The sequence below is a fragment of the Orcinus orca genome, chromosome 1 (genome assembly GCF_937001465.1).
Source record: "Orcinus orca chromosome 1, mOrcOrc1.1, whole genome shotgun sequence".
In the NCBI taxonomy this organism is placed as follows: Eukaryota; Metazoa; Chordata; class Mammalia; order Artiodactyla; family Delphinidae; genus Orcinus; species Orcinus orca.
Genome location: NC_064559.1, coordinates 195,128,151 through 195,144,005, shown reverse-complemented (window position 1 = coordinate 195,144,005; position 15,855 = coordinate 195,128,151). Strand labels below are relative to the sequence as shown.

Below are 15,855 nucleotides of genomic sequence, written 5' to 3'. Positions count from 1 at the left end.
CTCTGTCTGCTTTCAGACAGGGTGGGCCTCTCCCTGGTTTCCCTTCCAGGTGGGAGCTTCCCAGGAACAGGGGCCACGTCTTCTTTATCAGATTAGTTACCCCTGGGGGTAAGGGTCACATCTCCCACGTTGACTAGGGCAATACCAAGAGCAGGGTGTGTGCCCTTCCCATCAGATTGGCCTGTCTCCCTCATAGACTGGGGGATTCCTCAGAGCCAAGGCTATGTCTCCCGCTCAGCTCAGAGTTCTCTGATGGTAATCATCAGACTGGACGCTCCCTTAGCTAGGGTCTGTGCCTCCCCCATTAGACTAGGAGGCCCCTGATGGTAGGTGTCCTGTCTACCCCCATCAGACTGGAGGATTCCCTAGGGAAGAGTCTGTGCCTCCCCTCTTAGACAGGGTGTTCCCTGGGGCTAAGCCCCTACCTCCCCCACCTGACTAGCATTTCACCCGCAGTGGGAAGAGGTGAGTGGCTACGATGAGAACATGAACACGATCCGCACGTACCAGGTGTGCAATGTGTTTGAATCGAGCCAGAACAACTGGCTACGGACCAAGTTCATCCGGCGCCGCGGCGCCCACCGCATCCACGTAGAGATGAAGTTCTCAGTGCGTGACTGCAGCAGCATCCCCAGCGTGCCTGGCTCCTGCAAAGAGACCTTCAATCTCTATTACTATGAGGCCGATTTCGACTCGGCCACCAAGACCTTCCCCAACTGGATGGAGAACCCGTGGGTGAAGGTGGACACCATTGCCGCCGACGAGAGCTTCTCCCAGGTGGACCTCGGTGGCCGGGTCATGAAGATCAACACCGAGGTGCGGAGCTTCGGGCCCGTGTCCCGCAGTGGCTTCTACCTGGCCTTCCAGGACTATGGCGGCTGCATGTCTCTCATCGCCGTGCGCGTCTTCTACCGCAAGTGCCCCCGCATCATCCAGAACGGCGCCATCTTCCAGGAGACTCTGTCCGGGGCTGAGAGCACATCGCTGGTGGCTGCCCGGGGTAGCTGCATCGCCAACGCGGAGGAGGTGGACGTGCCCATCAAGCTCTACTGTAACGGGGACGGCGAGTGGCTGGTGCCCATCGGGCGCTGCATGTGCAAAGCGGGCTTCGAGGCCGTGGAGAATGGCACTGTTTGCCGAGGTAAGGGCCACGGCGGGGCAGGTGCCCCTGCAAGCGTGTGGAGTTGGTGTTGGCTGCAGACTTGAACCTGGCAGCTGGGAGGGGAGGCTGGTGAGCACAGAGGCCTGGAGCTGACCATGAGGCCCTCTGTGGCCAGGGTTTCCAAATCTACAGCCGTCGCTCAGCTTCTTAGAGGGAGGCATTAAACAGCACTTCTTGAACGGTGGTGTGTGTACGTACTACAGGGGGTATGCAGGCTGATTTTAGCTGAGGATAAATGGTTCTCCTTTTAATTATTACGTAATGATGCCAGGTGACACTTCATTTCTTCATTTACAAAAGTGATGTGGTTTCCTTTTTAAGAAAATGTGTAAGTCATAGTAAATAACACTTATAAGAGAACCTTCATTGAGCTTTTGCTGTATCAGTCAGTATAGGCCAGGCCACGCCGAAGTGACAAAACAGTAAAAGTTTATTTCTCACTTAATGCTACCTGTACATTGTGAGTCAGCTTGGGATTCCTCCCTCTGGGAGCCAAGCAGATGGAGACGCCCCCATTTGGAATGTTGTGATCACCAGGGCAGAAGGAAGGAGCAAGTGTGACAGATTGTATATGGGATCTAAATCTTCCCCCCCGGAATGGCTTAGACGTCACTCCTATGCACGTTTCAGTGGCCAAGGCAAGTGATGTGGTTACTTCCAATTCAAAGAGATGGGGAAGTGCAGCTCTGCTGTGAGCCAGCCCTCCTGATTATCATTCTTACTGTGTGCTGAGCACTTTACATGTCTAACTCATTTAATCCTCACGAGAACCCTATGAAGGAAAGTACCATTTTATAGGAAGAAATCACAGCTCATGCACAGTTCATACAGTGAATAAGTGGAGGTAGCACAGAATCTTACCCAGGCAATGTAATTCCAAACTGCCCTCTTAACCACTGTGCCCCTTAAGTTAATTTAAAGAAAAATATTAAGTAAACAATAGTACAGGTAGTATTTGATTATGGCCAAGAGTCACCAAAGTGGTGTGTAAACATAAGAAGTTTGTACGAGGTACTGCATGGTGGTGAGAAGGCCGTGAAGGTAGACAGACCTGGGTTCACATTCCAGCCCTGCCGGTTACTAGTTGGACGTCCTGATCCGAGTTGTGAAACCCTCTTTCATAGGGTAGTTGTGAGGATTCAAGACCTTAAGACACGTAAAGCACTTTTGATGGCTTCTAATATACAGTAAGAGGTTAATAAATGTTAACTAAATGAGATGCCACATATACAGCCCAGCGTGGCACAGGTTCTCTGCAGCTATGGTGGTGATGGTGGTGACACAGGAGACTTGAAGCCTGCTTGTGCCACTTCCTCTTGCCTTCCCAATTGGAATTGGGTCCTGGGGTGTTCCAGATGCCAGGCTATGAGTTTGGACCTTTTCCAGGGGCCTCGAAGAGCCAGTTAAAGCTCAGCCCAGGGTAATTGCAACGATCCTCACCTTTATGAAATTCTGTCGCATCCACCATCCCCATGGCTCCTCCCTCCAGCCCTCTGAGGCAGCATTTTAAGGGTCCTGGGAGGATAAGTGGGTGTATAAGAGACAAGAGCAGTGGCCTGTGGGGGAGCTGCTGCAGTGATCTCAGGTGATGATGGCTGCATGGACTGGGCGTCCACAGTGCTGGGGAAGAGGAGGGGTGCAGTCAAGGGACGTTTTGGCAGTGAGTCAGATGAGATGTGGAGATTGGAAAGGGAGGAGGGAGAGGAATCAGAGGGAACCAGGAATTCCAGCTTGCAGGGCTGTGATTGTCTTGGAAAAGAAATGGGGGCATTGGGAGAAAAGACTGGTTTCTTAGGGAAGACAACAAATCTGGTTTCCTTTACTTGAGTGTGAAAGTGCACAGCCCTGGGACATGGCAGGGGTGAGACAGGCCATGGGGAACAGAATCAGTCACTCATTGCTTATTGGTTATTCACTCATCAACCCTGTACCTCCTCTGTGTCAGACCTTGTGCTAAGCACCAGGTAAGATAGAAGAGAATCCAACTATGGCCTTGCCTTCTAGGAGCTCACAGTCAAGCAGAGGAAACCGACTGTAAATGAACAAGGGTGGGAATGTGTTAGACTTGTTTTAATAGGAACTGCTCAGGCTGAGGTGGGCACAGAAAAAGGGAAGGCTTCAGAGAGGAGGTGACATTGGAGCTGAGTCTTGGGAGAGGTGTACATTAATCAGGTGGCCCAGTCCTTCTGGAGGCTGGCTCAGCATCAGCAGAGACCTGGGAACGTGAATCAGTGTGCCTCATTAGGGGGACTGGTCAATTGTTTGGTGTGGCTGTGGCTAAGGGTGCAAGGAGAGATGTAAGAAGAACTGTGGCTGGAGTGGTGCCCAGATGAAGAGGTGTATTAGTTATCTATTGCTGCATAACAAGTTAGCCCAAAATTTAGCAGCTTAGAACAACAAGCATGTATTTATTTATTCATTTATTTATTTATGGCTGTGTTGAGTCTTCGTTGCTGCACGAGGGCTTTCTCTAGTTGTGGCGAGCAGGGGCTACTCTTCGTTGCGGTGCACGGGCTTCTCATTGCGGTGGCTTCTCTTGTGGAGCACGGGCTTCAGTAGTGAACAACAAGCATTTATTATCTCAGTTTCTTAGAGTCAGGAACCAGGCACGGCTTAGATGGGTGCCTTTGGCTCAAGGTCTCTCCTGAGGTTGCAAGCAGGCTGTAGGCTGGGGCTGCAGTTTCATCTGAAGGCTTGACCAGGGAGGGATCTGCTTCCACATTCCCTCATGTGGTTGTTTGCAGGCCTCAGTCCCTCCCACGTGGGCCTCTCACACGTGCAGTGGCTTCCCCTGAGCACATGATCCGAGAGAGGGAGCGTAAAAGAGAGAGCACTCAAGACAGAAGCCACATCTTTTTCTAATCTCATCTCAGAAGTGACATCTCATTACTTCTGCTGTATTGTCTTCATTAAAAGTGAGTCACCAAATTCAGTCCATGCTCCAGGGGAGGGAATTACACAGGGTGTAAATGCCAGGAGGTGGGGCCCCTGGGGCCATGGCAGAGGTGGCCTGTCACAGAATCAGAGTCTGAGCTGCTTCTTGCAAGGGGTGGGAGTTCGAGGTAATGCTGGGGCAGAGTGTGTCCAGCGCTGGCTTCCCCCCTCCCCCCCAGCCCCCGGACGAGGCCCAGCCCAGCCCAGCTGGCTACTGGATGTAAGTGGAGGCCAGTCAAGGTGTGATTAATGAGCTCAGGGAGCCAGAAGGACACCAGCTGCCGCTGTGGCATGTGTGCAGCCACCCAGATGTGGGGCTGCTTCAGCCAAAGTCCCACAGGCACTGGCCCCGCCAGCCCAGGACGTGTAGGAATGATGATTATTGTTCACATCTGGGGGTTGGCAAAGTGCTTTCCCCATCTCCAGCTCAGGGATTCTCAGCCTTTACTGTGCCTCAGGATCTGCTGGGAAGTTTATTAAAATACAGATTCCTGGGTCTGGTGCAGACCTCTTCCCCGGGTCTGGTTCTGTGCCTCTGAGGTAGGGCCAAGAATCAGCATTTTTAAACAAGCAGCACTGATACTCCTATACCAGGACTATTAGCGCAGACACACAACGTGTTAACACATCCTTGGCCAGACCAAGCAGGACTCAAGGCCAGCCCCACCACCACCCCAGGGAGCATCCACCCTAAAGGGTGGGAGGGGACATTAGCAGAATCTCTGGGAGGGTGTGGTTTGGAAAGATCCGTTTAATATTGAAACATAACATGATGGGGAAAGAATCCATTGCTTTCTGAGAGAAATACAAATTAGAGAAAACTTGACGGTGGGGGGTGGGGGGCGGGGGGGAGTAGGTGAGTCCTCGTGGGGAATGGCAGCGATCCCAGGGGTGGGCAGTGGTGGCTAATGATGGACTGGGTGTTCCCAGTGCACTGAGTGGTTCATGAAACTATGGACTAAACTGACTCATTCAGACCAACTTCCTCTAGTGCCTGTTTGCTGTGTGCAGGGCACAGTGGGGAGGGGAGGGGCTCGGAAAAGCCAATTAGCCCCTCAACAAGCATGTATTGGGTACCCCCTGTGTGCATTTAGCCCTCTAACAGATACTGATTGAGTTCCTTCTCTGAGCTAGGCACATGCCAGTGCTAGGGAACACAGATGTGACCAAGAGGGACACATTCACTGCCCTCCCAGAGTTTTGGTCTGGGTGGGTGGATGGGGGAAGATGGAGGAAATAAAGTTAATAAACAAATAAATAAAATAGTTATAAACTGTGAGGAGTGAAAAGAAAAATATAGGGTACAACAAAAGAGATCAAAAGGAGGATCTGCTCTAGCCAGGTGGTTCAAGGAAGGCTTCCTGGAAGAGGTGTCATTTGAGCTGACTGAGGCTGTCCTGGGATGGCTGGAGGAGAGCTCCTGAGAGTCACGGTTTGGCTTCAAGTGGCTCGTGGGCAAGCAGAGCATGCAGACACAAGGGAATAAGGCAGAGCATGGTCCTTCCAGAAATGAAGTCTATCCAGGCAAAGTACTTTGAGAATATGAGGAAGAAGGCAGCTTTACCGACTGGGCATCTGGGAGGGCTTCAAGGAGGAGGTGACATTTGAATTAGGTCTTGAAGAGTGAGTGGGATGTGGATGGGTGAAGGGAGGGGAGGAATTGTAGGTCGAGAAACTGCATGAATAAAGACCCAAGGTGTGACAGTATAGGGCATGTTTGGTGGGTGTCCAAGGCCCTAGTGGGTGCAGAGCTGGGGTACGACTTTCTCCTCTTCATTCATCTATTCATGGTTCATTGAGTGCCTAATCTGGGCCTGCACTGGCCACACAGACACCAGGTGGGAGACTCCTGGGACTTCCTTCAGAAGAACTCTGCCCCCTTCCCCTACCCCAGTCCCCAGCCTCCTCAGGATCACAGTTCCCACTGGGGCTTGCCACCAGCTGATTTGCTGGGGGGGGGGGCGGGGGGGGGCAGGGGAGTGGCCTTGGAATTCCTCCTCTGCAGCAGCTGCTCCCACCCAAGCCCTGAGTCTGTTTGCCTGACTCTTTCCAGATGTTTATGGGATTTACTGTGAATGTGTCCCTGCCTCAGTTTCTCCAAGTTTGTCTCCATATCCCTGTGCCCCTTGGTCTCTCCTTCCCTAATGAAGCCCCTACTTGCTACTCCCTGCCCATCAGAGGGAGCCCCCAGCCCAGCAACCACTGGGGACCCGGACCTCCTCTCTCCCCACGGCAGACGTGCGTCTCTAACGGATCCAGAGGCAGTTCCACAGTGAGCGTGATTGCCGTGATGCTATTGGGGTGTAATGGGATTTTTCATGTTTAGCTTGGACAGGGAGAGGGACTGCGAGCCAGCGGGTTAGGGGGGTGAGGGGGTGGGAGGTGCTTGCACACACATGTTGAGCCCCTGGCTCCAACTCAGACTTCCCAGTTCCCAGCTGCCGGGCTTCTCCTCCCAGCCTCTCCCTCTCCTCCCCCTGCCCTGCTTGGCAGCCCCTAGCCCTGCTCTCTCCCCCACCCATGGCCTCTCCTTGACCTTGGCCATGGAGACCTGTTTCTTCAAACCCCAGCCCTGCCTCTTGCTAGCTGTGTGACCTTGGGCAAGCAGTGGACCTTCTCCTGGTCTTTGTTTTCCCATCTGCAGAGCAGAGTAAACAGATGCACTGCTGTGCAGAGTAAATGAGAAAATACCTAGAAAAGTGTTAGAAAAATAAGGACTTTTACAAACACTGTCTTGCCTGTGGACTTTTTTTTTTCTCCTAATGAGCTTTTTTTATTTTGAGGAAAAAATAACTTTTCCTTATCACAAAAGCAATACAGGTTATTTGTAGAATCTTTAGAAATTACTGATAAGCCAAAAGGAGAAAATTAAAATCACACGGAGAGTAACCACTGTTAACAGACGGGTGTGGATCCTTCTAGGTGTATTTAGATGGATTTAAACATATTGATTTTTTTAAAAAGAAAAAATAGATTCCTTCTGAGAATACATGAGGATTTTTGACTTATTAATATTTTGTGGGCATTTTTCCATGTCATGTTGGATCATCATTTGGGAAGGCTCTTAGAATTCCATAATAGATAGACGTACCATAGTTTATTTACCAGTTCTCTAGTGATCCGCGTGTAGATTGCTTGCAGTTTTTCACTATCTTAAATGCTGGCATGGACTTCATTGTCCCTCTGCCTTTTTGCACTGCTGCTGGCATCTGTGTAGGACATGTCTCCAGGCATGGAATTGTAGGGTCAAAGGGTATATACTTTTTTTGAGCTTTTGATGCACATTGCCAGATTACCATCCAGAAAGGCTGGGCTGAATTACCCTCCTGGCAGCAGTCTTCGAGAGTGTCTGTTTCCCCACATACTCACCAGCATGGGATATTATGCCTGTGGCTTTATTTTCTATTTCACTCCCAGAATCCTGTGCCTCCCCAGCCAAGGTAAGGAGGGGCCAGGGGTCCTCTCTGGGCCCTCAGGGTTGGATCCTGGGCCACCCTCAGGGTGGCCTCCTTCCCACCCTGCTCTCAGCTCCAGCCCTTCCCACAGAGGCCGAACCAGTGGCCCAGATGTATCTGGCAAGCCTCTGGGGGTGGGTGCGGTCAGTCTCGGGGTGAGGAGGAGGGAGGCATCCAGCTGGCAAGGCCTGTGCTGGCTGGGGAAAGGGGGGTGAGGGTTGGAGTGCTGGGTGGGAGGAACGGCCCAGACCCCCACACAGAAAGTTCTGCTGCTTCTCTTCAAGGGCAGGGTGGAGACGCCCAGCTTGGGGAGGGGGAAGGGTGATAGATAACCCCTCCAGACCCCCAGGCTCAGGCCAGGGCTGAGACCACACAGGCCAGCCTTTCGAGAAGGGGATTGGATGGGGACCCTGGCCAGTACAGGCTATTCAAGTCTTTGCTCTTAAAAATTAGAAGTACCCCCTCCCCACTTCCCCTTTTCTATATGCTCTCAAAGCATCTATTTTTGTTCACAAATATCTATCCATCTCTCCATCCATTAATCCATCTGTTTGTCCATCTATCCAGCCAGCTGGCCAGCCAGCCATCAGCCATTCACTGAATTCCAGTTTCTGATTTTTTTGCTTCGTGGGGAGATCAGGTGATGTCTTCATAGAGGACCAAGAAGCTAACACACAGTGAATAACACTCCTCAGGCACCTGCTGTGCGCCAGTCCCTGAAACAGGTGTGGGGACTGCAGACATGAGGAAAGTCCTTCTTGCCCTCATGGAGCTTCCAGTCTGGTATAGAGGAGTTGGCTCCATCTGTAACTGTAACCTTGGGGCACTTAGGAGGGAGTCAGGAGAGAGCTGGGGAGGCTTCCTGGAGGAGGAGCCATTTTCCCAGGGCTTTGGAGAATGGGAGGAGGTGGAGGCAGGAAAAAGATAGTCAGAAATGATACTGATTTTTTTTTAACCCTGGCCTCTTGCTGACCCCCAGCCATCTGGGGGAGTGGGGGTACAGGAGAAGTATTCTTAGCCAAGGGAGAAGGGCAGAGGGGCTGCCAGCACTCTCAAAGGGCTGAATGAGGCAGAGGCTGAAAGGAGTCCTGAGAGGATTGGAGAAGGCCAGGGCAAAGGGTGAAAGGTACCTCCTGTGTGCCCAGCTCTGTGTTATATGCTCTGCTCCACTATCTTATTGAATCTTCCGTTGATACGATTAGGTCCATTTACAGATGATGAGACTGAAGTCCAGAGAGGATCAGTGAGTTTTCCAAGGCCACACAGCCAGTAAGTAGCCGAGGCAGAATATGAACCCAGCTTTCTCCAGCTTGCTGGGACAAGTGATTACCCGGGAGTGAGTGGATATCTGAATGTACTCTGCCCTGCCCACCTCCCCATTACCCAGGAGCCCCTGAGATGTAAGAAGAGTTTGACAAATAACCAGCTGAGGGGCTCACGTGTGAGTCTGTGAGACCTCAAAGAAAGGAGGGGGCAACCAGAAGGGCTTCCGAGGGGAGGAGGGAGGCTCACGGCTGTGCCTCGGAGGACACGTTGCTTTCATATCAAGAGATGTAGGGCATAACACACCATTGTAAAGCAATTATACCCCAATAAAGATGTTAAAAAAAAAAAAAAAAGAGAGATGTAGGGCAGGATGGAGCACAGTCCCAGGGCAAAGGCTCAGGGGTGGGGAAGCCCCCCGTAGGCCTCCTCTCCTCGTGCCAAGCCGTGAGATGGCCTCGGGGAAGGAGGCCCACCCACCCCTGGCTAACCTCCGGCCAGAGAGAAGTGTCCCCCCGGCCCCCATGCAACATTTACCAAGTGCTCACGTCATGCTCCCTTCCTGCCCGGTTACCTTCTGGAATCCCCCCATCTAATTAGAAAACTGAGACTGAGGGCCAACCGTCACACCCCTCATAGTTGGCAGAGGCAGGGGTGTACTCTCGGGCCTCCTACTTCTCATCTCCTCTGCTTCTTGGAGGTGTCAGAAAGGCTTGGTGGCAGGGCCCCCGTGCTCATTCCTGTGGACCAGGCAGCTCCCCACTCAGGGTCTCACTGACTCCCAGTCACCCTCGGGGTTAGGTATCCTCATCCCTATTTTACAGAAGAGGAAACTGAGGCTCTGAGAGGTGAAGCAGCTTGTTTGTCCAAGGTGACCCAATTAGGAAGGGACAGGATTTGAACTCAGGTCGTCTGACCCTGGAGCCCCAGCGCTGCCCCCTCTCAGCCCCAGACTGGCCTCGGACCCTGAAGGCATCAGGTTGATGGGTTTGGCCGCAGGCTGCCTCCAGAACACTCTGGCAGGGCCATAAACAGCTGGGGAAGTTCCCTCCCTCCAGCGGCTGCCTTTTCATCTGGCTGGGCTTCGGGATCTGGCGAGAGAAGCCCGTTTATTGAGGAAGTTTATGCATTTAACAGTTTAAGCCTTTCTAAGCCTGTGGTACAACAGGATTTGGGAGCTGTTAACAATTCTGTGTGGTTAAGAGATTTTCATTGCTCTGCGGCAGCTGGCTCAGGCCCCACAGGCCTTGTTCTGGCCTCCACCCCGCCCTGCTGGGCACCTCCTCCCTAGGACCCTTTGTCCTCTGCCCCCATCCTGCTGCTTCTCCCTGCTCCCCCTACTCCTAGTGTCTAGGTATGAGCTTGGACCTCAGAGGGGAACCGAGGCCCAGAGAGGGAAAGGGGGCTGCCCAAGGCCACACAGCAGGTAAGAGGCTTGAACTGAAACCTGCCTGGCAAAGCTCGAGTCCCTTCCCACACCCTAGACTGCCTTCCTTGGGTCAGGGGGGTGGTAGGACATTACGTTGTTAATTCTGCTCTGGAAGAACTTATAAAACCCCTCTAAAACCAGCATCTGACCTCTACCAAGGCTTTGCAACAGGCCGGGGGTGGGGTCACTTGCCCAGATTCACTCACCCTGTCAGGTACAGAGCTGGAATCAGAACTCAGGCCTCCCGAAGTCCTAATGAGAATTCTTCACACTATACCAAACAGGGTTTTTTTTTTTTCCATAGCCTGGCGGGGGGTGGGGGGGTGCCATTTGTAATTATAATGTCTTACACATGTACAGTATTTATTTACTTACACTCTGCCTCATTCCAGAAAAGATTAGAGGCTGCTTTTGTGTAGCATTTGGTCTCACCCCGTGAGATACTTTGATCTGAATGATACCCACATGAGAGAAGCAAGGCGAAGGTTATTAGCGCTATTTTAGAGGCAAGGAAAACTGAAGCCGAGAGGGGACCAGACTCTCCCATGGTCACAGTGTACTTTGGTGGCAGAGCTGGGACTTGAACCCAGTGCTCCGGCCTCCTAGGCCCAGGGTCTCGCTGGGGCCCCTCCTGATGTTCAGTCAGATAGCCCCCATCCTTTGCCTCCACCTCCTCAGGGACAAGACCCCAGCGTTCCCTGAAACGCCTTAGTCTCCATCCTAGGTGGGGAGAGGTGGCCTGGAAGAGTTCCTGGTGGCCCCGAGGACACACAGTTTGTGTGAGGAGGAAGGTGTGGGTGGGATCGGCAGGATGTGAATCAGCCCCCGACAGCCATACGGGTAAAGGAGCCCGTGGTTGGCGGCCCAGGGGTCACCCTGAGGGCTGGGCTGCCCTTCGGACTCCTGTCCTCTCTGGTTCCTCGGGCTCTCTGCTCCTTCACCAGGCCTTCCCAGTCTTTTTCCATGGAGCCCCATCCATGGAGGTTGGATGAAGCTGTTGTTTTCGTCACAGGGATTTGTTTCCTGGTCACGGTAACCCATCTGCCCAACCCATCCGCGAACCCAGGAGAGGGTCACAAACGCGCAAGCACTCCCACGTCACTGGCATCCAGACGCAGCACGTGAACTTTATCTCTTGTCCTCTGCTCCCCACCCCACCCCAAACAAAGGGGCCAAGGCCACTGATCACCAACTTCACACTCATAAAAACTGAGGCCCAAAGACGTTAGATGAAATGGCTTATCCAGAGACCCAGCAATTAAACTCAGGGTCCCTGTACCCCACTCCCTGTACCTCCCGCTGGACTCCGGTTATAAGTAACAGAGACCAGAGCCCAGCGAGGTAGGGACGCGCGTTGGTTGAGTGCCCACTGTGCGCCCGGCCTTATGCCCTAGGCTTGGTGTAGAATACTGGGTCCCTGTAGTCCCCAGAAGTTGGGTACAGTTGTTATTGTCATTTTATAGAGGAGCAAGTGGAGGCTTAAGGAGGTTAAACAACCAGCTCAAGATCACACAGCTAATGAATGGTAGAGCCAGCAGTGAAATCCAAAACCTGCCATCTTCTCACTGGAATGTTTGTACGTCTCATTGTGAATAAAATTTTTTCACAATCCTTATCTCATTTGTCTCTCAGACAACCCTAGGAAGTAAGAGAGATATCATCCCTGTTCTTTTTTTTTTTTTTTAAATGTTTATTTATTTATTTATCTTTGGCTGCGTCAGGTCTTAGTTGGAGCATGCGGGATCTTTCACTGCGGCTCACGGACTCTTCTTTGCAGCACGCGGGCTTCTCTCTAGTTGTGGAGCACGGGCTCCACAGCACGCGAGCTCAGTAGTTGTGGCGGGCGGACTTAGTTGCTCCGCGGCATGTGGGATCTTAGTTCCCCGACCAGGGATCAAAACCACGTCCCCTGCACTGGAAGGTGGATTCTTAACCACTGGACCACCAGGAAAGTCCCTATCCCCGTTCTTCCGACAAGGAAATTAAGGCTCAGTGAGGTGAGGTGCGCTGCCCAAGGCTCACCGCTAGAAAGGGTCAGAGCTAAGACTAGAGCTGGGTCATTGGGTCGGTTTGACTCTGACACCCAGGCTGTGACCCTCCCAGCCCCCTTGCTGCTGATTCCTGTTCCGAGACCTCTCTTGCACCCGTTTATATCAGACCTCTGCCCCATCATTCCACTAAATCTGCTCCTAATCAGGGCCATGAGTGACACCCATGTCGCCAATTCAGCGGTCAGTTTCCAGGCCTTGGCTTCCCTGAGGAGCGTATATCAGAGTGACCACTGTCTCCTGGCGTCCCTTGTGCCTTGCCGGGTGCTTCGTGGCCAGTTCCCACTCAACTCCCACCTCTCTACCTCGGAGGCCCCGGTGCTGAGTCCGTGGCCTCCTCTTCCCTCTCCCTCCCTGGGTGGTTCCATGCAGGCCCTCTCTGGTCAATCTCCAGCCTGGACCTCTTCTCTAAAGTCCAGATTCACATACCTAACTACCTAGTGGACATCTCCACCATGCTTCCTCCCTGTTCCCTGCCCTGCAGCCAGAGGTCCCTCTAAAATGTAGATCATGGGAATTCCCCTGGCTGTCCAGTGGTTAGAACTCAACGCTTTCACTGCTGGGGCCTGGGTTCGATCCCTGGTCGGGGAACTAAGATCCCACAAGCTGTGCAGTGTGGCCAAAAAAAAAAAGTAGTCACGTCCCACCTCTGTTCAGAATCCCCCGAAGCCCCGCGTCTTACATAATGCAAAAGCTGAAAGTTCCCACAAATCCCTCCGTGATCCGTCCCTCCCCTCTCTCGGACCCATCTTTTCCCATTTCCTCCTTGCCTCCTCCACTCCAGACCCGCTGACCTCCATGGTGGTTTCTTCTGCCTGGAATGTTCTTTCCTCAAGTATCTACACTGCCCTCTCACCTTCTTCAGGTCTCTGCCCGAACGTCACCTTTTCACCAAGGTCCCCCATTGCCCTAGTTTTCCAAAGGGTGCATATATATTCACATGCACACATGCACATACACACGCATGCACGCAGCCCATCCCCCTTCCCTGCTTTACTTCTCTCCGTTGCCCTTGCTGCCATCTGACATACTGTTTCTTTGTTCCTTACCTACTTGTCTCCCCAGCTGAAATGCAGGCTCCATGAGGGCAGATGTTTCTGTTTTGTCCACCACTGTGTCCAGTTTCTAGACTGATGTTTAGCTCATAGAAACTACTCCATAAATGTTAGCTGCAGAGACCCACTCACCCCAGTTTCACGCCCTGTACCCTCCCAACCCTGATGTGAGCGATGATGCTAACAGAGGCCCTGGGAGAAGCCGAGAGCTCTTCCGGCTCCAGAGGGACCAACTTAGCCAGGATGCATAGCAGGTCTGTCTGTGGTTGGAACAGGTGTTTCCAGGCATGGATTGAGGGTTCTTTTTCTTGGGACTCAGCATTTCCTGTAAAAATCTTAAATCCAGGGACTGGGGACCTCAGGGAGCATCCTTCAGTCTTCCTTGTATTTTCACATCAACAAACATTAATTCCAGCTCTTGCTCCCTTGCCTGCGCTGGCCCAACGGTGTTTGGACTCCCTGCATGGTCATCCTAGACCGGGGCCTGCTGGCCCACCTCTCAGTAGGAGCCTGGGGGAGCCCACCACAGGCCCGGGTCTGTGCAGACGCGGAGCAGGAGGAGACGCCCAGCCCGCGGAGTCTCCGATCTCAGGTTCAGACCCCAGCCCCATTGCCTGACTGACTTGAGGAGGCCTTTGCTCTGAGCCTCAGTTTCCTCACTGTTAAATGAGGCCTGTAGTCCCAGCCTCACAGGGTTTAGAAGAGGCCCAGAGGAGTCATGCGAGCTCAGAAGATAGGAAAGCGATGGGGAGTGGAGGGGGTGCTCCTGCTTCAGGAAAGAATGTTCCTTGGGGGCAGGGGGTCAGCAGGCAGTGCACCTGGAGAGCAGAGCGTGTGTACATGATTAAGGGGGCCGGGGCTTGGTTGGTAATCCCCTCTCGGTTACAAGCAAGCCTGGGTACACAGCAGGTGCCTAATACATACTTGTGGCTTGGCGTTGTTTTAACTAGACAGGGTGCTTTTATTGAGCGGCACAGAAGCAGCTCCCAGAGTCAGGGTGCCTGGGTCCGAATATGGGCTCTCCCACTCACCCTGGGACCCTGGCAGAGCACCTCCCCACCCCACCCCGTCTCTGGGGCTCATTGTCACCAGCTACAGAATGACTCTTCTGCACTAACACCCTCTGATTCTGTTCTTCCTGGTCCTCACATGCCCCTGGAGAGGCCAGCAGGGCAGCTGTGACCATCTGCGACACCAGGATAGTGACCCCAGGTTACCTGCCACACTCTAGCGCCCTCAAGCAGGAAGGTTTAGAGATGTAGGTAAGAGCCAGCTGCGTAGGTTCTAATACTGGCTCTGACATTTACTAGCTGTGTGACTCTGGGCAGGTGACTCACTTCCCAAAGCCTCAACCTCCTCATCGAAATAATGGGTGTAATAATAAATGGAATGTTCCAGGTGAGTCGTGAGGACTCAGCGCAATAACCAAAGTAAAGCACTGAACGCAGCACCCGGCGTGTGGCACGTGGTCAGTGCCGATCATAGCCTGGAACTTGCTATCTAAGCTCAGGGTTGTTACCATCCCCTTTTGCAGATGAGGAGACCGAGGTTCGGAGAGAGCAGGTGACTTCCTTTGCTCCAGGCCACTCAGCAAGTAAGACCCCTTAACCCCTGTTGTCCAGTGGAGCATGGGCAAAGGGCCAGGTGGGACTTGGGGGCCAGTCAGAGCTATTTCCCGCCTCTGACCCCTGTGTCCCCGGCAAATGCTGGGCCCAAAGCCTCATGTTATGTTGGCTTCTTCCAGGGAACCAGACTCAAGCTTCTTCCCTTAAAGGCGTCACCATCTGATGAGCAACATTTTAAAGACCTGAGAGTGGTCACTGGCCTCTTTGCGCCGGCTGGGCGGGCCACGAAGCTTTGGGAGCCCCACATCCGTATCCCTGGCAACTGCAGCCCTGGGCTGCCCTCCCCCCACACCCTGCTGTCAGAGCTGTCTGTCTGTGGGAGCTCCCTGGAGGCCTGGGAGGGATGTACACACACACATGTGCTGGGTCAGTGCATCCGCGACACACCTGCCTGTGTGTGTGCACTGGCCCCGTTAGACGTGGGAGAGTGTGTGCTGGGCCTGCTGGGAGTCTGTGTGCCTGTATGTGTAGCAGTGTGCCCACTGACCCAACATCCATCCACGTGTGTGGTTGGAACACCTCTGGACATAAGAGCATGTGCGTACATTTCAGGGGTGGGGCCTGTACGTGCACTTGCCCGCGCAGTTCACCCTGGAGCCCACTGGGAGTCATTACTGCCTTTGTGTTTGTATGTTCCTGTGTCTGTCTGACCTGTCCCAGCACATGTGTGTGCAGGATCACTTGGACTAGTGCCCGTCAAGGAGCATAGGTGCCACAGAATGAGTGTGTGCACCCATCATTGTATGAGGGGACCCCTGTCCTTGGGTGTCTGTGTCCTGGGTCAAGTAGGTGTGTGTATGTTTGTGCATATCCAACCACAAGGAGATCAAGCCAGAGTGTATGTGTTCATGTATACATTGTATCAAACCAGATGCACATGCACT

The 15,855-nt window shown here is 53.0% G+C and overlaps 1 protein-coding gene across 2 annotated transcripts in view; it reads left to right on the top strand.

Annotated features, from left to right (window-relative positions):
* Nucleotides 1-15,855, top strand: part of EPHB2 (EPH receptor B2) — a 186,947-nt gene that overhangs the window by 66,955 nt on the left and 104,137 nt on the right. For both annotated transcript variants that reach the window (XM_004272520.3, XM_012533953.3), the window contains exon 3: nucleotides 457-1,141. In XM_004272520.3, coding sequence (XP_004272568.1) covers nucleotides 457-1,141 — 685 coding nt within the window. The remainder of the gene's footprint in view (nucleotides 1-456; nucleotides 1,142-15,855) is intronic.